The sequence below is a fragment of the Telmatherina bonti genome (assembly GCF_933228915.1).
Source record: "Telmatherina bonti genome assembly, chromosome: 5".
Lineage (NCBI taxonomy): Eukaryota > Metazoa > Chordata > Actinopteri > Atheriniformes > Telmatherinidae > Telmatherina > Telmatherina bonti.
Window position 1 is genome coordinate 25,167,073 of NC_136623.1, and position 25,555 is coordinate 25,192,627.

At 36.3% G+C, this 25,555-nt stretch overlaps 1 protein-coding gene across 1 annotated transcript in view; it reads left to right on the forward strand.

The window, feature by feature from the left end:
• The window catches only part of col14a1a (collagen, type XIV, alpha 1a), a gene marked incomplete at its 5' end in the record, with an annotated part of 129,078 nt that overhangs the window by 49,328 nt on the left and 54,195 nt on the right, over nt 1–25,555 (forward strand). Inside the window, 10 exons of the mRNA XM_079240410.1 lie at nt 267–302; nt 1,637–1,779; nt 5,164–5,296; nt 7,609–7,731; nt 8,994–9,143; nt 12,227–12,343; nt 15,391–15,537; nt 16,468–16,542; nt 18,615–18,754; nt 21,596–21,719. Of these exons, the coding sequence (XP_079096536.1) occupies nt 267–302; nt 1,637–1,779; nt 5,164–5,296; nt 7,609–7,731; nt 8,994–9,143; nt 12,227–12,343; nt 15,391–15,537; nt 16,468–16,542; nt 18,615–18,754; nt 21,596–21,719 (1,188 nt within the window). The remainder of the gene's footprint in view (nt 1–266; nt 303–1,636; nt 1,780–5,163; nt 5,297–7,608; nt 7,732–8,993; nt 9,144–12,226; nt 12,344–15,390; nt 15,538–16,467; nt 16,543–18,614; nt 18,755–21,595; nt 21,720–25,555) is intronic.

The window sequence follows — 25,555 nt, forward strand, 5'->3', positions numbered from 1 at the left end:
TGCCTCTCAATGCTTTTCAAGTCATAACACCTCCCCTCTGCTACTATTTGCTTATCATAACAGATAAGCACATTTTCAGATAAGGGAATTTGCATTTCTCAGTCAAGGCAGTAGATTTGTTTGTTTTGGTTTATCTCAGAATGATATAATCTATTTTCCCATCAATCATTTGATAAATATTTCTTTGTAATTGGCTTATTTATTAACACAGAGTGTAGAAGTGTTTGAATCAAATGATCAGAGTTTTGCTCTCCGTATTTCCCCAGTGGCTATGACAACAACGATTGCTGCCACAACCACAGGTAAGAAGTGTCCAACGTTGATCTCTGTAAAACTGCAAGATATTAGAGGGGAGAGCATTATCATGATGCGGGGCATTAACCTGACAAGAGCTGACCCAACAGAATTCCTCACAATGGCTGAAATGATGCAATGTTTTCTCTTTTTTTTTAACCTTGTAAAACCTATCTGGTCGCCTGCGTTCCATTACGTGTTATTTCCAATCAACCTTGCAGTGCATAAAAGTAATCATAGTTTAAACTTTTGCCTCTATGGACATGCAATACGTGGTTAGAAAGCTTAGTCTCTTTTGGCTGTTAAAAGGTTAACCCTTTGTGGGGCAAGTGTTTTTTTTTTAATCACTTCATTTTCTTTCATATTCAGCATGAAACTTTTTTTTTTTTTTTTTTTTTTTTTTATTCTGTTAATGTAACAACAGTACAGTGGCCTTGGTACATACCAAAAGGACAATTTCAGGTTAAAATCTCTCATTTCAAGGTATTTAATTGAGTACCCTATAAAGGATTAAACTATTTTTATTCTATAAGTACATACAAATGTTGCCCAAGTTCATAATTTTTGGCCATTATTGCTCACTTACTTCAAACATACAAAAACTGTATAACCAGATAAGCCAACATCTCATACGTGATAGATACAGTTTCTTTTTAAGATTTTGTAAAAGGATCAAATAAAGACTTCAGTTTAAAAAAATGATGCTCTTCTCCTCCATTGCTCTTAGGTTGGGCTTTAAAGGGATAATGTCCAAACTAAGGTTGAAAGATAGAAAACCATAGAACTGAGAGAAGTCTATTATGCAACACAACTAATGAAGAAAGATTGTTAGAACAGCAGAAGTCTGTTTTACAAAGCTTACATCTCTCAGCAAGCAGAGCAATGTCAGAGGCAACGTGGAGACCATCTAGGATTTTTTTCATGAGAAGCAGTTAATGCTCTGATGCATTAAGTATCAAATAACTGCTGCATTTTTGTCACATACAACCTTTTACCTCTACAGATATGTATGATGTTTCGGCTTTATTTTATTTATTTTTTTTAACTATTCTCTAATAAAATATTACTAAAATATTTGTAATATTTGTATTACATAAACATTACACAAAAATATACTTATCATCACACTGTTCATTGCTTTTAGAAACAAGTAAATCACATCCATGTAGACCTTAATGCTCAACATTTAAATGTATACTAAACTTAAAACCACAGTGTTGCTTCTGTTTGAGAAGTCAAATTTTGCATTTCGGAGTTGTGGAGCCTCATCACTGAGTTCTATGCAGGTCTCACAGGTCTACATTGTTTTAAGTTTAAGTAACACTTGTCTTTGATGTCACAGTGGCACGTCAGGCTGTAAAAAATCTTTACCTGAGCGATGAGACCACCCAGAGCTTAGAGGCATCGTGGGAGCTGGAAGACCCTGAAGTGGAGAGCTATAGGATCTCCTACACCAGCCTTGGGGGTGATCACGAGGAAGAATCTGTGAGTTGATCAAGCTGTTAGCTGTAACTCATGCAGGAAGAGTAAGTGGGAATAATTATCAAGTAGAGCTTGAAACTTGATGTGTTAGAATTATGTTGTTATTAAGTGTGTGTCTCCAGATTTTAGTTATAGTACAGGGGTCGGCAACTCTGGTCCTCGAGAGTGCTAGCAGTTTCCCTGCTGCAACACACCTGTCCTGACACACATCAGACTTCCTTAACAAACTTGTGCAGAGCTTGGCATAAAACTCTGAACAAGTCTGTTAATTACCCATTAATTTCAGTTTGGCGTGTTGCAGCAGGGCAACTTCTAACACCTGCTGGGCTGTGGCTCTTGAGGACCGGAGTTGCCCACCCTCTTATAGTACATCCCCCTACAGCATATATTCTTCTTCACAGGCCTTTGGACATTGTAGCTATAAAATAGATTTATGTAAACACACATAGGATCACCCTGGTGAATTGTGAACATTTATTTTGTTGGACAGACAACACCCAAGTTGTGTTGTGAGAAAGATCTCAGTGATTTTATCCCTCCAGCCAACTGGAAGGCACTAGACCGGTCAGTGTTGGGTCATCGTCTACAGTGAGAAAACTATTACACTTTCAGTCGCAGTCCACTCAGCCTCTCCTTTCTGATCCTGCCATCTCTCCTTAAGGGTCTTTGAGCTCACTGGCATGTACTGACCCCGATCACTGATGTGCCCCCAAATACACACATCTTCCCCTTCTGTCTTTCTATCTCTGTTCTTTTCTGTTTCCCTCCATCATGTTGTCTCTTTCTCTCCATCTCCCCCTGTCTTGCTTCCACTGTTTTAATTTCCCGATGCGATGTCAGGGCTGTAGAAGATGGAGAGGCCGGGCCAAGCCCGAAGACATTCCATTATCTTTTCAGCAGGCATTTACCTCAGTGAGAGCAGAGATGGAGGGCAGCTGAGAAAAAAGCAAACAGAAACAAAAGAAGGTGGAAAAAGAAACAACTGCTGCATAAAATGAGAGAATGGCTTATACCAGTCTTATGGCTGAAATACAAAGGCTGTGTCAAGTCGAACTTTTTTAAAAGCTGTGGGTGTGCGCTGATGTGTGTGACACAAATTGAAAGCCGTTTTTGTGATTGTGTGAATTTAATAGTAGCCAACTGAGGGGGGTCCATTAAGGAGTCTGCATGTATCTTTTCATCCAAGCAAATTTACTTTGGTGCTGTTGTTTATTGGACTTATAAAACAGTTAAATGAGCAAAAACAAGAACAACAAAAAGTGAAAGTATTTTGTTTTTTTCACAAAAAGCATTTGAAAACTTCACCTGACCAGCAAAGTGAGCATGTTGAAACTTTAACAATGACTGTTTGGACTTTCATCTTCAAATCTTTACTTTTTCCACACTGAAAGTGTGCTGAAAATAAATGAAGATATGTATTCTACAAAAACTCAGACTCAGTGAGTCCGTATTTTGATGTTACACTGATATGCAACAATAAGAGGAATCTTAAAGCATGTTTACATACACACACATGCACACACACCTGTCTTTCTCAAAGCTCTTCATTCCAGACTCACACAGAAAGACAGACTCACTCTTGCAAACAATAGACCGGTCATATGGAAAAGAAAACAGATTCTCTTTTAGTTTTAAGGTTTTACATGTAAATCAGGGCCCAACTAGAAATTTGCTTAACTATGTTCTAAAATGTGACATAACAATATAACATCACTTTTTTTCATCACGTTTTTTAAGATAAAAATAAACAAAAAAGAGGAACAAGCTAAAACACAGTAGCAGTGTGTAGCTTCTCAGGCATTAGGAAGCTAAGCAGCAGCCAGGTGCTGCTAAGGAAATGGACTTATTTGTGTGATCATCATTAAGTGTAAGCATCTGGTCTGGAGTACTCAGGTTTGTGTTACAACATTCTCAAGGAGGAGAAAATAAAACGTTGTTAAAGTTTTTAGTGAACCAGTTAATGCAGTCTGTCAATCTGGGAAGGGTTTTAGAGCTGTTCCCAAACTAGGTAAGTTCATTATTAGATTTTCCTTTTACAGATTGTCTCATTTTACTGGGATCTTTTTGCAGTCTCTCTATAAAATCAATTGAATGTGTAATTAAGCAGATTATAAAAACCATCAATATAATGATCAAATAAGAATAAACAAATATGTTCTATATATTTTGTGGATGTGGTAATAATTGATATGAATATTTTGATAATTTATGCAGGTTTTATTTATTTATATGGATGTAGTATACATGTTTGTTGTAAATATATCCATTTGGATAATTTTATAGTAAATTAATGTGTTGTAAACAGATATAAACCATGATAAGCAGAAAGGGGTGGGAATCAATTGTATAGTTTTTTTCCTTTGTTTAGAACCAAAATTGAACATACTATTGAAATATATAGTACAGATATATAGCTCTAACGGGGAAACAGAGTTTTTATAGTACCTGAGTTGGATTAGCATTAAAGGAGAAAAACAATACTGCTGAAGGTTTTAAGGAACATTTTGGGTTAGAGAGCAGATTCTTTTAAAATGTACTAAAATGGACAGCAAAGAGGTGATGGTGGAAACTGTCTCCAAGAAAAGTGAAAAATAACATATTTGTCATGCTGGCAATACATGACACAGTAAGAGCTCTAGTAAGAGCTCTAATGCCCTTGTTCATAAGTACCACTTGGCTCTCCGATGGGCTTCTCATGTTGTGCTTAAACTGTTCTCTCTATGCCATTGTTACCACTCTGCCACTCTGAATGAAGCTGAGATTGACGTTCATTGAGAGTTACTGATATCTGAATGAAATAAACCAGAATATATAATAGTAATCATAATAATATATTTATTATTTAATATAATAATATTCAATAATGAGGATTAATGTTGGCCTGTTTTGATGAGTGAAAAGGACCTTGTAAAGACTTAATAGCAAATGCGTTTTGAAAGATGTAAAAATGGCAACATCATGTGTAAGCTCTTTGCCAGAAAATTACTAGGTACAATTTTTTATCTGGTTTATGCTACATAAGTGTTCTCAAAGAATCTCAGCAAATAATCACCAGAAGAGGAAACTTCAGTGCTTACAAATGAAATCCAAGAAGTAATAGACTTTTCTCAGTTCCTCTTAGCCTTACTTTTGGCATCAACTGACTTTATTGACTAAACTGAGGTGAGCAGAATTCTTAATGTACATGCAGCATTTTTCAGACACTTGGATCATTTTCTCCAAATGTCCCCAGAATAAAAAAGCAACACATTTTTTTATAAGTGATGTATCCTGATCTCTGCACTTACATTAGTGTTCCTGATCTGTATGTCACCTGTTTGCCTGTCTGCAGATGTAACTGATCTCAATCCTTGTAATGCTCTCTGTGAATTTTGTATGTGTATTTAGGTGTCAATCGGTGGTGGTCAGAGAAGAGCGGTGCTTCAGCCTTTACTACCAGACACCCGATACAAGGTTACAGTCACACCAGTATACAGTGATGGGGAAGAAGGCATCAGTGTCTCTACTTTAGGAAGCACATGTAAGTCTAATAAACGCCCAGCATACACACACACATATCAATATCCACACATGAGTTATTACCCAGCAGGGGTCAGCTCTTGGTTTCAGAGAAAATTAAACATAACCAAACAGCCATCAAGAATATCATTGCAGTGAGCATGATGTTGATGTGCATTGCATTAATTTTATGCTGATTTATGTTTGTGATGGAGAAGATGAACCAAAGTGATGACAAAGTCCAGTGTGCTCCAAATTGCCCTATTAAGGACTGCTCATTATAACAGCAAGAACCTTGTATTAATGTAATGATTAAATGATTTTACTCAGCTATAATTGAATTTCTCGACTTTTCTCCTGATTATCTCGTATGAGCATCAGTGATTGTGTCCTCATGGGAAAGAAATGAAATGTCAGATTAAATATGTTGTCTTTTTAGTTGAGAGCACTCTAGTTCAGCATAATGCTAATAAAAACCTCTACTTAGCTTGAACAGTGGCGATAAATCAGAAGCAAGGCGTACTTGATGAGATTATTGTCAATTTTTTTTTGACAGTTAAATTCTCCTCTAAATCAGAGGCTGAAAGGATTTACAACCTTGCGATTAGACTTCAAGGCCAGTGTTATCTCACTGTTTTAAGCTGATCTCAGTCGGTGAGGCCAAAGGAAGTTTAATGGGTTCTTCCTTTGGCTATGCTCCATCTCTGCCCTTCGTTTCTCAGTTTTATAAAAATTTTTACATAGTAATTTTTGGATAATCTTGCTGCAGAACAAACCAAGTGTACAAGAAGAAACAGTGGCACAACACTGCAAATGGAAATTAAGTTGTTACACCACTGAACACATTCAGTCAGCAGAGTGTCTGACCTTTCTGTCGGGTAAATGTTTTGGCACAACCTTTTGTAATAGATGACTACTTTCAAGAAATCATTATGTTTCTTCAAACTGAGTCTGTTTGCACTTCCACTTCTACTGCTTCTCTTAGCTGTCTGTGTCAGAGCTGCAGGTATGTGTATCTGTGATGGGCACAGCTTTGCACACACAGGAAGAACTTGATGACATCATCACTTTAGACGTGTTCACAACAAATCTGGCAATGAGCTTTGATTTTTTGATTCACTACATTGTTCCTATGATTGGACCCTTTCCTAAGTTCACCTGTTGGCTTCTTCAGCTTTTCTTAGTCTTCCTGTCATTTGTTGACGTGCTCATGAGTAGCCATAAATAGGTCTTTATTTACATTGATTAAGAACAATCCTACAGAATTTATTGGGTAACTGACTTTAAAAACCACACCAGTGTTTCCCAGTCTTGGCCCTCAGGTACCACTGCCCTGCATGCTTTAGAGGCAACCGTACTTTAACACTCCTGAATAAAATGAATGTCTTGTTTACAAACTTGTGTTGGAAGTGTGTTGGAGTAGGAACATGTCCAAGGCAAGGCAGGGGTACTTAAGAACCACGATTGGAAAACACTGAAATAAAAGCAAAAACAGATGACCTGAAAAAATGAGTTCTTGAATCAACTAAATGAATAATTTCTGGTTGCAGTCATAGCATTGTTTTATTTTCAGCTATTTTTTCTATCAGAAGTGGTACAAGTGGTTACCTGCAAATCCAACACTAAACTCACACACATACTTTTAGGTTTGGTCAAATGCAGCAGACTACACTTGTCACTGCTCAGTCAAAACCATTAACACATTGGCCTCCAGCTGTTCCTTGGTGCTTTTGCAGTTTTTTTTTTGTTTTTTTTTTTACATTATTCAGACCTATAATGTTTCCAGATCTGCAGCTTTTAGCCACATCTTCACTGTGGTATGGCTTGTTGCTGAATATATTTCAGCCAGCTGTAAAGTAGGAGGTACACAAAAACAACATTCTAAGTCTTCACCATCAGTTTTTTTTTTCCATTTATAAGATATTTAACACAGTAAACATAATTTTTGTAGCAGTTTTTCAGATATTTCCCCCTGTCTAGACATGGATTGGTTGACTAAATCCCTCAGTTGTCTTTGTCTGGATCCATTCATCAGCTGCAGACAAATTATGATTTGCTACATAATCTATTTCAGTTTGTGCAGTAGTACCACTACCAAACATCACTGATATTTATCATGATAGGAGAACAGATTGGGAAAAAAAAATTGTATCTAGATGAATGGAATAAGTTTGTTGCTATGGAAGATGGTTTGTAAAAAGATCAATCCATTGTATTATCACTGGTATAGAGTTGTAATGTCTATAATGTGTATGTTCGTGACACATTATGACCTGATCTACAATATTTAAGCCCAAGTTGTTCAACGTTTCTATTTTTACCTTGTTTTGACAGTGCCACTCTTGTCTCCTGAAAATCTCCGTGTATCAGAAGAGTGGTATGACCGCTTCAGGGTCACCTGGGATCCACCTCAGTCTCCCACCACTGGTTACACAATCATCTACCAGCCCATCTATGGCAAGTTAGCACACTTCCACAAATAAAATACAAAGGGGTAAAATACAAAGGGGTACACATTGCTTCATAAGAATAACCCCCATATTATTTGTTTAACTTTGCTCTTGTACAAAGTCTGGCTTTTTTGTTTTTTTTGTCTTGGATTTTGTTTATATAAAAATACAATGGCAAAGATAAATACAGGAGGCAAATTGATTATATTTATGATGCTTATACCATGCACACTGTTTGATACATTCTTTGATAATTAGTGTACTTTGCCCTGAGACTCAGGCTTGTCCAAACATACTAATTTGATTTTCATGGAAGGAAAATATAAATCTTTGTGTCAAATAAAACTTTCCAGCATTGTAATAAGACATCGCCCTTCCTCTTTTATTTTCCTGTTTAAAAGTAACATGGAAAGCCCATTTTTATTGTTCTTCTACTTCTGTCATTAATTGTTAACTAAGACAGTGCTCCAACTTAATGTTTTATAGTTGTCTGTCTGTTTTTAGTCATGTTAAAAAAAAAAATCATGTGTCTCAGTAGATCTCACATTAAGCAAATAGGCTACATTAAAATAGTTTTTGCAGTAGAAGGGAAATAAATTTCACTGCCATTGTTTTAAACTGAGATTCTTCACACAGACATGTACAGCCAGAAACATTTAGATAAAGGCACTGAGACAAATACACATCCTGTTTCCTAAACTACTATTCCAGTGGTGGTGTTGGCATTTTTAAAAAATGTATTTAAGTTTTAACAGTTTTATTTAAAGTGTAATCTGTTGTTTAATGTTGGTGTTATCAGCTGCGTTCACAAAGATTATTATTATTAATATTGTTATTTCATAGGTGTTTCAGTAGTCTAGATGGGGCTTTGTGTATGTACATGTCAGTGTAAGAAATGTAGATTTGTGTTTACAACAGCAAGCCTGTTAGCTTGTGGAAACTTGACGTGTGTTGCTAACCACCGACTGTATATAAAAGATTTATATTTTTTAGCTGCATTTTGAACTTTGCTATGTCTAGCTGAACACAGGGCTCAAGCTGAACTTTTATAATCCTGACAAGTTTTAAAGTTTGGATTGACATATTTCACTATTTACCATCTTAAAACAAAAGGCCAACAATGAGACATTTAAAGATGCCTCTACTTATATTTAATTGGATTAAAAAGGTTTTCCTAAAGTCTGAAATTTGTTTATTTGGTTTGTTGAATGTTTTGGAGTAGCAATATCATGTATATCTTCTTTGTTCTTATGTATCTGTCTGTTTTAGTTCAAGGTCCAGTTTTGGAGACAAGGGTGGGTGAAGATGTGAACTCCATGCCTCTCCTTAACCTGCTGAGTGGGACAGAGTACAGTGTTCAAGTGACAGCTTCTTACCCTACAGGAGAAAGTGAACCACTGCTAGTTAATGCAAAGACATGTAAGCTTCTTTATCATACATCGGTTACATATATACATCATAGTCAAGGGGATATTAAGGAGGACGGCACTTGAATATTATTCTAAATGAAATATTACAGAAGGTTACTTGATTTATTTATGTGAAGTAAAGTCAGTTTTTAAACTAGTTATTCTAAGGAATAATATTTAGAATATTACCACTTAAAGCTTTCAGTTACAGTTTCACAATGTTGTGTTTGTGAAGAGAAAAAGACTGATGGCAAAAAGACAAAGTAGTTTAAAGACAGAGGAAAGATGCAACATGCATATTAAATGCCTGCTTATACCATGTTCACTAATTTCCATTGAGACCTCAGCAAACAGACAAATAGACAGAAGGATATTAATATTTTCCAGACTGCTGGCAGGAACAATCCTTTTTGCATATAGATTTGGTATCAGTGGGCGCTAATGCAGATTTTAATTCCTCTCTCATCTTAAACAAATAGATGAAGAAATTAAGGCTCGAAGAGACTGATGGCAATAAATGGAAAAGAGCAAAGATTATATATTTATGTACATTTAAGTGTTTATTTATTCATATTTTGTTGATTGTTTCATTAAATGGGCTTTGGCATGTTCCAGAAATAATACATCACTCTCATGATATTGATGTTATCTTTTCATCTTGCTGATTCAGTGTGTATGGTTTCTCAAAAGAAAGAATGTTTTATCTCCTTGATATAAAATCTGCTACTTTTGTCTGATTGGCCAGAAGGGATTTACCTCATGGTGCGAATAAAAACCAATAAACTTTAATTGTTATGGTTTATGAATTTGTCATGAACACAAACAAACAAAAAACAACACATATTTTACTGTCCTTTCCATTTCTCTGAAGCAAGTTGGTTTAATTCATACATCACCAAATGGAGGGAAATGTCTTGGTACACTGATCCCTAATCTATTTGTGTTGGAGCAATGTGCAATCCATTATCTGTTTAATTAATCATACTTGTGTGAGATGAATTATGACTCCTTTCTCCATTAAACTGTCACCCAGAAAGATATTTTCATGATTTGAACATCTTTCTTTCTTAATATAAACGTAGACAAATGACAGCTTACAAGCCCAGTTTATATTTTCAGCATACCAGACTTACCTCATAGAACTACAGTATCTACTATATCTATATATATATTTACTGTACATTTTACTCATTTTAGATTTATGTTTTCTTGTGCAATCATACATCTGCTCTTCTCTCTCCCTTTGGCCAGTTATGACTCAATACTTAGAGGAACATTGCCATCAAATCTAATCATGTCTCCGTTCCCTGGTATATTTTCACACATCAGATTTAAGCATGTTTCTCAGGTACCAGTTAAATTTGTTTTTTTGTTTTTTTTTACTCATCACTGGAGGAACTGATTTCCTACCAGTGATGCATTTGATTATGTGTCATTAATAATAATGTAGTAACATATTTCTCCAGAGCATTGTGCATTGCAGCCGTGGAGTCAAGGGAGCTAACTAGCATGTTTGAACCATTAAATCATGCAAAACAACATGTAGCATAAAAATGTAATTACAGATACCTGGAGAACCATTGAGTGAATTTAACTCCCCCTAAATATAGTTCTGTCTTTTTGCAAACATGGCAGAATGGCTTTATTTGGTGTACCAAGCAGCCCAAAACATTTTATATTTATATCAGCAGCCTACATGTGCACTTACATGTGCATCAAGATGACATGTTCATATTTATGTATGCCTAAATGTGCTTGTGAATGCTGCATGTCCATTTGAGTAAGAGTGAGTTTTGTGATAACACAGCAATGACTGAATATCATATGAATTATTCAAAAGTATAAAACACATAACAACTGCTGTATGGACCCAGCATAAAATATCTATTCCCTAACTCAAAGGTTTGTTTGTTTTTTTTTGTTGTTTTTTTACATAATCAGCAAATTTGTTAATAAGGAGCAAAACACAGAAGTGGCTCCTTGAGATTTACTTGTCTCTGATATGCTGATATTCTACCAAACAAACTTTTTAAATGACTTGTGTTGCTTTGCATTTTACTGCATAATGCCGTTAATATTTGTTAAAAAAAAAAAAAGCCCAACTAATCTGTTTTATTAAGTGTTCTAAAATCTATCCAACTAAATGTGACAGGATCCATCCATTAAGACATTTACTTTTGATGATCCAGCAACAGACCAAACAAGGCACGACGACTGACGTGCTTATTTTAAACAACCAGTGTAGCTGACATCAAATCTGTGCAGTTTGTCAGATTTTTTTAAGTGATGCAATTTATTAGCCGCAGATCACTTTAAGCATTTTCTCGGTATGTTTGTATGTAGATGAGAGTAAATTAAAGAAAGTTTAATAGTTGAACTCCAGTGATTAAAATAAAATCAAAGCAGCAATGCTCGGATAAAATAGTGGCGTGTAGACACAGATAGTGGTTGAAGTAGATCCCTTGAAAACAGGGAAGTTTGGAAGGATGGTTGCAGGAAAGAGTCTAAAAGTCTGAATTACTGAGGACTGTTTAGCTCAGAAAACTTGCAAAAAGTAAGCATTATATCAATGAAATCAGAGCTGAGCAGGAATTATTTTTACTATGCTAAACAGTGATTAGAGAATAGACTTGCAGTACAAATACAAATACAACATAGGAAAAGACCCAGAATGAGAAATGAAAACTGATTATCTTTATATAACTTACACTTAATCTTTTTTTTAAGTACATGTCATCGGTAGTTGCAACAGATGTGACCAAAGCCCCCTGTGAATGTCAGAATCTATCACGGCTTCATCATCCACAACGGCTGAGTTTATGACTTAACAACGTCAAGATACGTTTGTCCCAGTTTGAAGTACTTATCAGTTGTCAATGAGTGCTGACAAACTACCAGATGGTGCTACTGATGGCTGCACAATGTCCATGTCTTTTGACAGACATTAATGACTTATCTCATATATTAATCATTCATAAACTGGCTCAGCTCTTTGGTGAGAGATTTTGCACAGAACATCTTGTCCCACATGAAACCAAAAAAACAAATCTAAAAAAGTAGATGTTAAATTGCTGACTTTTTATTTCTCTCCAGTGTTCCTTGGGGTCTCTGGATTGTCAGCCTACCAGGTGCGACCCACCAGCATGTGCGTTCAGTGGCAGCCCCTCTTGAGGGCTACATTGTACAGAGTCTCCATACAGTCTACACTCAGTAAGTACTTTAACTCTTTGGCTTCTCCTCAGTTCAAACCCTTTTAAAAAGGAGTCTACAGCACTTTGTTTTAATTAAACTTTTTTCTTATTACTTGTGAGAGGGACTCTGTTTGACAGGAATTTCAATTATTAGAGCAATAGAATAATAGGCCACCACGAAGCTGCTACTTTTTAAAGAGTCGTGACTGATATGTAAAACGATTAGTGAGTTTTAAAACATCTTAGTCTGTATGTCGTTGTCACATTGTAGGAAATACTCCTAAAACCCTTCCTGGCCAGCAACAGGTGATTCTTTAATTTGATCATTGCTTGATTGATCTTTCCTCCTCTGTGTCACACCTGTATTTCCAAACTGTAAACATCTGCTTTTATAAGGTGGTCCACTCCTGACAATCAATCAATCAGTCAATCAATCAGTCAGATTAGATTAGATTAGCAGCACTTGTCTGCTGTTTAATCTCCTATTTCCTTTGGAGTTATACTGTTTATTTTGTTTTTGTTTTACTGTTTCTGTGTTTTGTCTTAAGTTTATGAATTATGATATGTCTGTTTTTGTTTTTCTCTGTTCAGCTACAACAGAAAAATGATTTTCTGCTGTTATGTCCTGATACATAAAAAATTTAGAAACAAACTTCTCTCAAATGACTCTGTCAGCAAGGTGCTAGTCAGCATAGCAGGTTTCATCAGGTTTGAAATGTATGCACTAATATATGAGCCAAATTAATTCAAATAAGTTGCAAAAGGTTTTTTTTTTTTGTTTTTTGTTTTTTTGTTCTTTTGCCTTTGCATCATCTAGAATAAAGAGATCAAATTATCATATCCATGCTTTCAAAACTGAATAATCTTATAAGGAACATGAGGGAGAGATTTGTTCATTGTGCTAAATTTTATTTTTTTATTTTTTTTATTTTTTTTTATTTTAGAAAGAAGCTGTAGTCCAATATCTGTTCTGCAAATTTATTCTTTCTAAGGCTCAGTTCCATGTGCTGAAAAAGCTATGCTTTTCCCAAATAAATGACTGGAAATAAGTTCATTCAATAAATCAAAAGTTTTATTAGAGCAATGGTATTTAGTGATGCTGCTGAAGCTCTAAAGTCTTAACATGTTCCTTGTAGATTTACAGGCTGATTTCATGAAATGTCTCCTCTGTTTATTGTCAACACAAAGAGCTGTCAGCACCGAACTTGAAATATGTCTGGGTTCCAGTTCGTACCTTTTACAAACATCTGAATTCATGTTAATATGACACTCAGAGGAAAAAAGTCTTATGTTGCTGACATTCTCCCCTGGTAGTGGTTTATCTTGTAAAATTATATTCAGAATTACAAAATTTGCTGACAGAAAGGGGAAATTGATGTATGCACTCAACATAAAGGAAGGAAACTGCTTTGAAATGGCATCAGAGATTAGATGCATAAAAACAAAAAGCCTGACCTTTACAGTTTGTGACTTAAAATCTGATTAAATAAAGAGCAAAAAAGCGAGAAAGGGAAAAAAACAAAGTTCCTACAAATAGAAAGAAACAAGTTAAAAGTGTTTATGTTCCTATAAAATCTATCAGCTTGAGAAAGCAATTAATCCAAACCCACATTTTTTCTGTTTTGTTCACCTCAATTGAATTAAGTCTCTAAAATCTGAATAAACCAAAATAAAACTCTTGTACAGTTTGACTGCTGCCAGGAGAGTGTTTTAGAGAGTATTTAGACCTGCTTCATTTACAGTGAGCAGATTTAAGTTCAAGTTTTATTTTTATTTGTCTTTGGAGGGCAGTTGCTCACGCAGCACAAGCTTTATAGCTTTATAGCTTTGTGACATCATTCATGACATTTTCACTTCTGATTGTGTTTGCACACAATGTTTCTGCAGCAATGTTTCTGCAACAATTGTGTTTGCACACAATCAGACCTAGAAAACACTTTTTGCTGTGGGTTGCTTTTCTTCAACATAGTTAGCAGACGTATGACTCAGCGCTTTGGTTTCCAGCCAGTCTTTTTAGACTGTGTCAAATGTTTTTGTAATTTAAAACTAACTTCTCAAAAATTCCCAAGCAGGTAATTATTTTCCCCTGAGTTACCGCTAAAGAAGCTAGCATATTTGGCCTGTCAAATGGAATCACTGTAAACAACAACTGGTTTATGGGGTTTTTTTTTTCGTCTAGTAGAGTTCATTTTTAGTGGACACAGCCAAATAGCTGCAGAAACACATTCTCAAACTGGACTGATTGATGTTTTTTATCAAGACCACCTTCCAATCTGTTGTTTCAGATAATTGTCTAAAACAATGATCTCCAACCTTGGTCCAAAAAGCCCACTGTCCTGCAAGCATTAAATATTTCACCTGATTCAGAATAAATGGATCGCTGACTAGTTCTACGCAAATCTGCTACTGAAGCAGTAAATTGAAGTAGACGTTTTGCAGTATGGGAAACATTACAGTTTTATACTAAAGGTTCAAAATTTGTATGATAGCCGTGTTTTTCCCATTCTGCTCCCAAAAAAATATACCTTACAGCGTTATTAGTCAATACAACAGTTTTTCTGTGTCTAAATGTTTCTGTGTGATTATGTTCACTCTACATCACTGTAATGGTTACTGAAGTGCTTACAAGGAGAAATAAAATGTATAGCCATCTCCCAGTGACAGTTTACCTGCCTGTAGTTAGGGTTAGGAGCAATAAAATACATGTTCAGGATTAGAGTTCATTTACATGTTTGGTCAACATGTTACTAAAACCATGGTCTACTGGTTGGAAAAATTGGCAAGGTGCAGCTTTTATATTTTTATATTTATGCATTGCCGGTCAGATCATGGCATGTTAATGTTGCCATTCAGTTTTTAATCATAATAAAATTAATGCGTTTTGGACAATTTAACGTATGTATCTATAGCATGTTTTCTAGAAAGAATGAGCTGACATGGCTGAGAATAAATAAATAAAAGGGGTTGCGTTCAAGTTCAGAACAGTATCATCAAAAACTTTGAAACCATCTGAATCTGAGTATGAATAATTGCACACAAATGATCTGACTATATGTTCACTTCCAGATGGCCAGAGACAGGAAGTTAACCTGGGTGGTGGAGCTTCTCGTCAATGTTTCTATGACCTCACACCTAGCACCCAGTACCAGATCAGCATTTATACACAAATTCAAGAACTGGAAGGACCATCTGTCTCCATCACTGACATGACACGTATGTATATGCACATACTTTTACATTCAGCTGACCTTAAAAGTTGGTTTGAGGTGCATTTATTACTATCACCACTTTTGGCTAATTAATGTCGCGAACTTGCTGCATTAATGTCTCGATCCATGTTTTATTTTTCTCAGCTTATATATTCAATTTGTCCCCCTGTAGCCACCCTCTGCCGTGCATCAGTCTAACCTCTGCAACTCTCTCACCTAAAGCTTTTCTCATTGTTGCCAGTCTCTCTCTCTCTGAGGAGATAGACTCAGCTGTTGCAGTACATTGATCAGCTGATGAGCTGAGTTGAACCGCACAGCTTGAGGGACAAACAGAGCTCACCTCACAACCAGGGTTATGGATAGATATTCTCACACAATCACATACACACATCCATTGTAGAGCACAGCCAGCGATTAAATGTAACAGTCAGCTAAAGTTCTAAGTAACTGCATTAAAACATTGTAGTCATTATTCAAACAAGAAAGTCATTATGTTGTATCCATGTCATGATATTTTTCTTGAGTATGTGCCCATTTTATTGTGTGATCACAGCCTTCTCTAAGGTTTGCATCCCGTACTCTTGACTTGACAGGACTTTCCACAGAACAACTGTTTCTGCATCGGACTGAACTAAACAACTTTGAGCTCCTATGATTTGTATGTACATATTGCCTCAAGAACCCTCTTTTCATTAAAATCCAGAGTTAAATGGTTGAAACTATTCACCTGATAGGATCTAGCTACTGTTGTCTTTAAATGTGCCAACTCATGTACTCTTTGCTTCTACAAACACACACACACACACACACACACACTATAGTGTGTATAATTGTGGTCAACAGATAAACTCTGATTGTGTCTCTTGTTGTTGTCATCATGATTGACGACCCTCTTCTTGTTTCCACGTATCTGTGTGTGGTTGTGCGAATCTAGTGGCAGCTCCCACTCAGGCTCCAACTGAACCACCCACAACCGAGCCTCCTCCCACCATCCCACCCGCAAAAGAAGGTAAGTAAGAAGCAAAAGGCAAATATTAATACACACATATTTGTTTTTAAACTTTACATGCATGAATTAAGATACAGTGTAACATAATTATTCAAGCAGTATTTGACTTCTACAGACATATACAGGAATACCTTTTAGTTCGTAATATTTTAGGTTCATTGTTGTAATAATTGTGCCTTGGGATTCTTCTGAGATCCCGCCTTATCTCCTGTTTTAAAAATGAAAATCTTTAATAATAAGTGAAATAGGTGTCCACTGTAGGAGAGACAATGCACAATGCAAAGTGTAAATGTAAAAACTGCTTTTAATAGGAATTTGCTGTCAAGAACATGCATTTCAAAAGTGAAATTTACCTGAAATGTTACCAGTGTTGATTAATGGTGACTGGTAAGGCACTGTTTTATGTGATATTGTGATAAAAGCTATTTTAACATAAATATTTTTTCTTTTTTGAAACTTTGCTGTTGGCTCTGATTTATAATGTATAACATATATGAAATATATGAAAATCTAAAAACATGAAACTTCCCACCACATCTCTTAAGCCCATTTGTAGTTCAAGAAGTATTGACCATTTCCCTCAATTGCGTACAAAAGCAAATATTCTGAGTAGAAGAAGAGTCTCATCACATTTCTTTTAATAGAACCACAAAACCACTGAGAGTTATCGTGTGGTAATTTTTCATCAACTTTTTAAAATATATCTGCATTGAAACAATGATTGGTGCCTGTAACTGGGAGGTTTAGTTTTTACATCTGTTATCCAAATATCTAGTATCTACTCCAGAAGCCCCTCTTCCTAAGCCAATGCCGCAGGAGGTTAAATCAGCAGATACAGGCTGGTATAATTACAAAATATATCAGCTACAAATGGAAAACACAGTCTTTAACATTATTCCTACATTATATAGATACAGTTCACAATATATATTTATCTTACAATTGTTAATAAACTACTCTTTTAAGGTGAAACGTGACACATTTCAAATAATTATGTGCTGCCAAAAGAGAACTATAGACAAGGATTAGCAAAAAAAAAAAAAAAGAAAGAAAAGGTTATAAGTTCATTCTCCAATAATCCCTTTTTCTGTTAAAAGGTTGCCCTGCAACATGAGGTCCACAGATGTGAACCCACACACCTGCTGAGTCCATCTCAAAGCATTTCTGTCTCAGTTTCTGACCTTTGTCTTACCAGAGCCTTGATCTGAAGTGACAAGCAACTTGGTTTTTTAAGGACAAGAGACAAAAGAGGAAAAATAGCCTTTAGTTTTTCAGTAAGTTGGAGAAAGACAAACAACTAAATCAACAACACCAAGAGAATGGGAGCAAAAAAGTGATGTATAGAATAAAAGAAAACAGAGATGGAGCAGTAGCTAGCAGTTCCTTGGAGGGAACTATCATAAAGACAGACAAATGGAGAGACGGACACGGTTGTAGCGGCCGAAGTGAAAAAGTCTTGCAGTACAAGTAGGTGGGAAGAAAAACAAAAGGACAGATGGTAGCACAGGCAGGAAACATGGAGAAGCGTCAGCATTGTCATCGCAGTTTCACCCTCACAATGTTCCCCCTATTTCCTCCTCTCTCCTCCCCTTTAATGCATTTGGAATTACAAGCATTTTTCATGTTTTTCATTGGACTTTATAGAGGTTGGCATGGTCATAAACAAGGCTTGGAATTTAGAGACTTGCTGCTAAAAAACTCATAAAAGTCCCAAAACAACTTTACAGCAGCAGCAATGAGGCTACTGGGAGTCATTGAGAAACCTGAGGACAATGGAAGTGGAGTTAAAAGTCGCTACAGGTCCAAGAATACGACTGAGCATCTGACAAAAGAAAACTGAATTTATTAACATGCAGGATGGAGAGCATTTTTGTGAATTTTACACTGCAAGTGCATTTTTTTCTTTAAATCGCTTGAATCCTACCATATTTATAATCTATGACAGATGAGATTAGTTGGACTACACAGTTGGTTAATATTCTGTCCTTCAGTTGCATTCATTCTGTGCTTGATTAAAACCGCTAGATGATACGCTCGCTACATCTGTCTGACCATCTTTTCTCTGTACACAGTGTGTAAGGAGGCCAAGGCTGACCTGGTGTTCCTGGTTGATGGCTCCTGGTCGATTGGAGATGATAACTTCATGAAGATCACTCGGTTCCTCTACAGCACCATGGGATCACTTGATCTGATTGGACCTGATGGCACCCAGGTAGTCATGTGGCTACATCCATATCCTTTGTTATTTCAACTTATTCGTTTGTTTACCTTGAGTTGGACTTTTTTTTTTTTACCTTTTTATTTCTATATCCATCCTCACATGGGTGAAGATTTCCCTCTTGTCCAGCTATAAAGAAAGTTACATGACATTTCCCTGGAGTGCTGGTATTTACATTCATGAGTGCCAAGACTGTCTAGCCTCAATGTCTGTATCGGGTGAACATTACTGCACTGCAGAAACATCATTTAACAAAGAGATATTTATAGGCATGTCTGTTAGGTTTATCATTTTGGTTATTTAGAATTGTGATTCATTTTCTTTCTTTTACAGTTTTTCTGTCGAATGTGATGTAAATGTAGATGCTAAAGGCTTAGTCTAAAGTAGCTACCGTAAAATAACCAGATTACATACCTTACTGTTAATTGTAACAGAAATGGTGTGTAAAAGAGAGACTACAAACTTATGTAGAATAAATTTTTATTTATGTTTCTTTGCATGCATGTTGTCAATCACACATGAAAGTCAGTGTTCATCTGCTGTAAGTGACTGATTCCCTTCTGTCTCATAAACTTCAGTTCAGTTCATGTCTACCTACTAACCAAAAAGAAAAAGATCTGCCAAAACTAGATTTTTATTTTAAATAAAAAATGGCAAGATACTGAAGACCACACTATAAAGTTAAGCCCAGCTCTGCAGTTTGTTTTATGAAAGTATTTTGCTATCTTCTTCTTTTTTAATTCCTACTTTTTGAGGCAGAACCATAGGGGGAAAATGCACCATTCCCCATTTATTTGGGTTGAGCCATTTAAGAGTCTGTCTTTTTCTCGTTTCATATGCTCAGTTATTGTTTGGGGAGGGTGCTAATATTGGCATAACTTCACTTTAAATGGGTTCTTTCTTTCTCCCAATTTTCTTTGGCAGTCTCCAGAGAAATCAGCTTGGCCACAGCTTTGTATGCACTGAGAAGTTTAGGAAAGTGAGACTTTAAACTTTAAACCCCTTGTGAGTCAATCTTTACTTTCTGGGAGAACTTTCATTGCTGAGCTGCATTCGATTAACTCAGCTCATTTGCTGCAACTGAATTGTATGCCAGGGAGCATTACTTTTCTGGCACGAGTGCTGGTTTTAAGAAGTTAAGTCAAGTGGTCCAAGCAGAGACTAATTGCACTGTAGCAATTCTGCTAATCACGTTAACAGAGAATTATCATTTCCACTGCTTCTCTGAGATTTTACAGTTGTAATGCCAGGCTGTAACTTGGGGCAGCTGCTTCCCTATTGTCACTGTGAACTGATTTATTTGTGCCTCCTTCCTGCATGGCCACCACTGTGTCAGCAAACTTCAGCTGGTTCATTTGTCACACTGCAGAGGTGCTGGCTAAACCTTTTTGTTTTATTTGTGTAATTCTCTGCTGTTAAGAACTTTGCTTCCCCTCACAGTTCCCCATAACCCGCTGGCAGCAGGTTCCTAGCAGCAAAATACTGACGGTAATGGGAGAAAGTTGGCTGCACAGTAAAGACAGAGTTGGCTGCTAAACGTAGACTGACCTGAGCCAACAACAGCACCATTAGCTGTCTGGATTGTAATGATAGCTGTTCATCTCTCTTAGAACTCAATTAGATTGATTATAACTCTGATTGGGGAGTTCGAACATACACCGATCAGCCACAACATTGAAACCACTGACAGGTAAACAGACTGCATTCATGCTTTCACTGTTTTCTACACTTTAAACTAACCCTGGTCTACTTCCAGGTATGGTGCAGTATGTTTGGAGTAGTGTGAATATGTATGTATACTTTGGTGCAAACCAAAGAAGCAAAGCCCACTCCAGGTGAAAGCCAGGGGTCTGTGTTTTCTAGCAAGTTGCAAGTGAAAAGTTGTGCGATTCGCTTACAGTGTGAAAGCAAATGGATCGTCCCGTGAACCAAAGAGAGCAAGTGAAGCAGGCTGCATCATATTACAACATGACTGACAGCTTACTGTCTCATAATATATTCTTGTGGAAGCATCATTAGGTTTGAACACCATAGTAAAAACAGAAACCTCCAGACTATATAAACTTTGTGTTCCTCCACTGTTTACCAGCAGTAGGCCCTGTCACAATCAACAAGCTAGATTTTCTGCTCTTTTTCTTGTTCAGTGGAGGATTCTGTGAATATTGCCCTCCTAGTGAACATTTGTTGTAACTATGTGATGTTGTCCAGGCAGATTTGTTGACTTGAGTTAAATACAGTGGGAAAATAAACCAAACCAAACTAAGGTATGCAGTTTTTTTTTCCACAATGTATGTTACAATTACTGTTTTCAACAAGGTCTTACCCTATAACCATGGAAATGCCATATTCCAGCTCTTGTTAGATGATGTATAATTGCATCTGAGAAGTATTTACTTTTAGGACTGATTAGGCCCAACAAATTTGTTATTGTTCCCCCTCGAGGATAAAACGGCAGCATCTGTTCCGCTGCGTCTGCTGATCAAAATAAACGTAGAAACTGCAGGTGATAATGAGATGAATGCCAGGTTGTTGGATGTGGAGCAAAACTATTTGGATCATAGCATAATTCACAAAAAGCCACTTTCGTTTTTTGTAGTCATTTGGCTTCTTGCTGTTCGTTCTGGAAACTGTTCAAACAAATGTGAAAACTATCTGCAGTGACATTGTGACTGACATTAGTTTGAACAGATGATGACACAAGATTCATTGTTGGAGTAAATTATCCTTTTGCAGCAAATTTGAATCTAAATTGGCTCAGACAAAAGGGAGTTTAACTTGGAATAATTTTACTTGACATGTGCTCTGAACTTACATCTCTGTGTCTGTCTTCTCCAGGTGGCCATTGCTCAGTTCAGCGATGATGCACGGACAGAATTCCAGCTGAGTTCCCATGGCAACAAGGAAGCACTGCTGGAAGCTATTCAGAGGATTAAATACAAGGGAGGAAACACAAAGACAGGTTAGAGCAGGATATTAGCAGAATTATTTGGGTAATACTTTGCAGAGAGCAATACAGGTTGATTCAGATTTCCTATGTATTTACCTCAACTTGCTGACCAAACAATCTCCCCACATAAACATCTGCAAAGTACCTGTTTTTGCAGCTTGTGTCAGCAAATGGTTCCCCTTGCATAAAAATGACCTTATAATAGCAATTGCAGAACATGTCAACTTGTCTTAAAAGCTGACAACACAAGTCTACTTACGGGAGAATTTTGGGAAGTGTGGTCTAGTGGTTACGGAGTATGCAAGGTCTGTTGTGGGTCCTCAGGAGCAGACCTCGGTTCTTGTCCCTGGTCTGAGCAGAATCCATTTACAAATCTTACATGAGGAAGATTTGGGTCACATGAAAAATCTCGAGCAGCTAGCAGTAAGAGGACTATATATGTACAGTATGTATGTTTAAGGCTTGGTAGCATGCTATATAAAATGTTATTATCTTCAGTTATATATTCTTTCTTACTTAAAGAACTAACACAAGCATGAAGTTATTCGTTTTTCCTTGCGTCTAGGACAGTATGTCACTACCACAAAAGAAACGTACAAAAAATGGCACATTTGTAAAGTTGGTGCTAAGTCTAAAATATTTCACTGTCTTCAAAGATGGCTGCAAAATCCAATTAAATAGTGACAAGCTTGAGCCCTGCTATCATGTACTGAAGCATATAAATCATTTAAATTTGTGGTCAGAATGCCTGATAAGCAACCTTGTAAAAATCATGTGGAATCTTCCACTGCTCCCATAAATACATGATGATTGTCGATTACTCAGTGGATTATGTGACTTTGCAGGTAATACTTGCTGTTCAGAGCACTTTCTTTCCACTAAAATCTGTGTCATGGCTCAGTGTCTGCTCATAATAATTGTGTCCTTGAGCAAAACCTAGCTCCATCTCATATCTCCACTTCCATTATTTTGCTCTTCTTTTCTGTTTTTTTTCCCTACATACAACTACCATTCCCTCCTTCTCCTAGTTCACTTTTTCTGCTGTCTTTCTTCTTCTAAGTTGTTTTATTTTTATTTTTTTTACATCCTCTGAAGTTTTTTTCTTTTAGAATTCATCAGTTCCAAAAACAGAAGCAGGGGGAGTGTTTCAGCTGACAGAGCAGTGTGTACAGTACATGTACGTGGTCAACAGCAAAGCAGAAAAAAAACATGAAATCTCATCTACATTGAGATAAGTTCAGATCAGCCAGCTCTGTAGAGGCTGATGCTCACAGACATAACATCACTCTGTCTCAGTTTCCCTCAATGTCTTTCATCCCCACATGCACGCATCCGTTCACTCATACTAATACACAAAATGCATTTTAAGGAAAAGTTTTAGTTTATATGACAAAATCAAGTACAAATAGCAATAAAAATGTACAATATTCATATTTGACTTCATTTTATCCTTTGGCAATTGATTAATAATACCACAATAATGATGTATTTTATTATTTTGTTTAATACACACAACAAAACTAAATAATTATTTTGTACATATCTGTGCACCAGTTTACTCTGCTTTAGGTTGTCCAATCACATACTTATCATTAAGTATTCATTAGCATGCTCCGGTGTCGTCTGCTCCAGCACCCCTGGTTGTTCTTATTGCTGGGGTTAAATGTCTGTGACCTGGGGATTATTTTCTGTCTGAGTTTTAGATTGTAAAATAAATTTCAAGCCTTTCAGATCCCTTCCCAATAATTCTGCAATAGATAGATAGATAGATAGATAGATAGCTAGATAGCCATTAACAGACCAGTAGTTTGTCTTACTGTCTTTTTTTCTCTTAAAATACAATCTGTTACCTTAGTCATTCTCAAAACTGCAAATTCTTTTATAAAACCCCACCAGGCCTCCTTACTGTGAAAATACCCAAACGCTCTGATGTAAATAAGCTAGGTCTCTGACTGTTATGCTTTTAGCCTGGGTGATGTCTGGGATAGACCTACCTGCTATTGTTAGCCAGAAGAACACCAAGATGCTAAAATGCTTTTTTGGTATTTACTGTAAAATAAGCGGGGATTTTCTTATTTTACATAGTTTATGTTACCTTTGAGGAAAGTAAATTACACTGGAATGGATTTAGTATTTGGTTGCTTATTCATCGTCAAAAATGTTGAATGAACCTACATAAAAATGTAAGGAGATGACTTGATATCCCACATGGGACCTCCCCACAGTTGGTTGTTGAGTTGAAACAACATCAACAGAAGTTCAGTTTCTCCCTAGTTGGGATGGTTAAATAAAAGATTCATCCTTTGAACAGACTTCTATTCATAAGTCTGTTCATTTTATCCGTTATATAAACAGTATGTAAAGGAATATGCTTCACTAAAGACTGAACAGTCGATTTTTTTTTTTGTCCACTGTCATCTACAAACATCCTAGAGCATTTTGGATTCAGACTACTGAAGGTGTAATATGGGATTTGAACTCTGTCTAAATTTACTGACTGAGGTATCTGTGAGCTTATAACAAGCTTAGAGACCATTTGTTCTAGTGCTATAATGTATTTTGACATTTTCATTAACTGCTCATTATTCACACTGCTTGACTGTACAGAATACAGGAATTGGTTTTCACTCAATACTTAAAAGGATCCAAATGCAGGTGATTTTGCATGTGTGTGTATATTTGTATAGTTAGAGGTGACCTGTCATTCTTAGTTGGACAGCTCATTTACATGTTAAATTACTTGAGGTTTGATTTGCCTTCTGTGGATTTACCTAAAGGTAGGAGATGTTTTCCAGGAACATTTTTCACTATATTGCTTAAAAGCTCCTTCACACTCTGATTGCTGCCAATTAATTAAATGCACTAACACAAAAATAATTTTTTTTTTAGTTACCTGTGGAATGGACAAAACTGGAAAAAAAAAACATTGGATGGTTAATTGACATACTACATCAAAATACGGTGAACAATCGGGAACAAGTGCTTTGTGTTTCTGTGCTTTAGTGACGTGGCTTCGGGGGAAAATCTGAAGGGGTTTGAACTTGTGTATGTGACATGCTGCTTGCTTGAACCATTTTTCAGAGTCTTCTACCCTACCTTTACGCAGGCTTCAGCTACAGCAACTCACTTGTTTGAGGATTTTATTCAATTTTTTAGGATGTATGTCATATTTGAGATTTCACAGAATAATGTATGGATGTACATAGATAGAGAGGAATACATAAAAACAGGTACAGTGAATTTTAAAGTCCATATTGAGAATTTTAAATATTCAATTTTATAATTTAGTTGTTCATTTAATTGCCTAATCTCAATTACTTCATAGCAGTTGTAGATGTGTGAAGATTAGAAAACTCATTGACCCTGAAAGCCTGTGGTACAGATGTCGCTTACAACCACAAGTCAGCAAAGGTTTTCTTATTTCAAGTTTACACTAAACCTTTGGCGATATTTAAAAAAAAAAAAAAAAAGTTGAAACTTTGTCTTTTTTGTTTTGTCATATTGTTTCCCTCGTTAGATGTCAGAGAAAAAGCCATCAAATATCCAAGCACGAAAGCAAATCCAATTTGACATTCCACTCACACTGTGTGATGGATTGCTGATTGATGAGGGGCTTCTGAACACTTGCTGCTTAGTCAAGTTTCTTTGTTCTTTGTTGCTGCTTTTATTCATTTATTTCACTATCTACCACCCTTCTCTCTGACTGCCCTCTCTTTCTTGCACTATCATGTGTGTGTCACTTCATGCCTCACTGGTCATTGTAATTCCAGTCTTGCTTATCTGATCAGAGGACAGTGTAGAAACAGATGTACCACAAGCAAATATAATAGCAACACTTCACAGGCCAA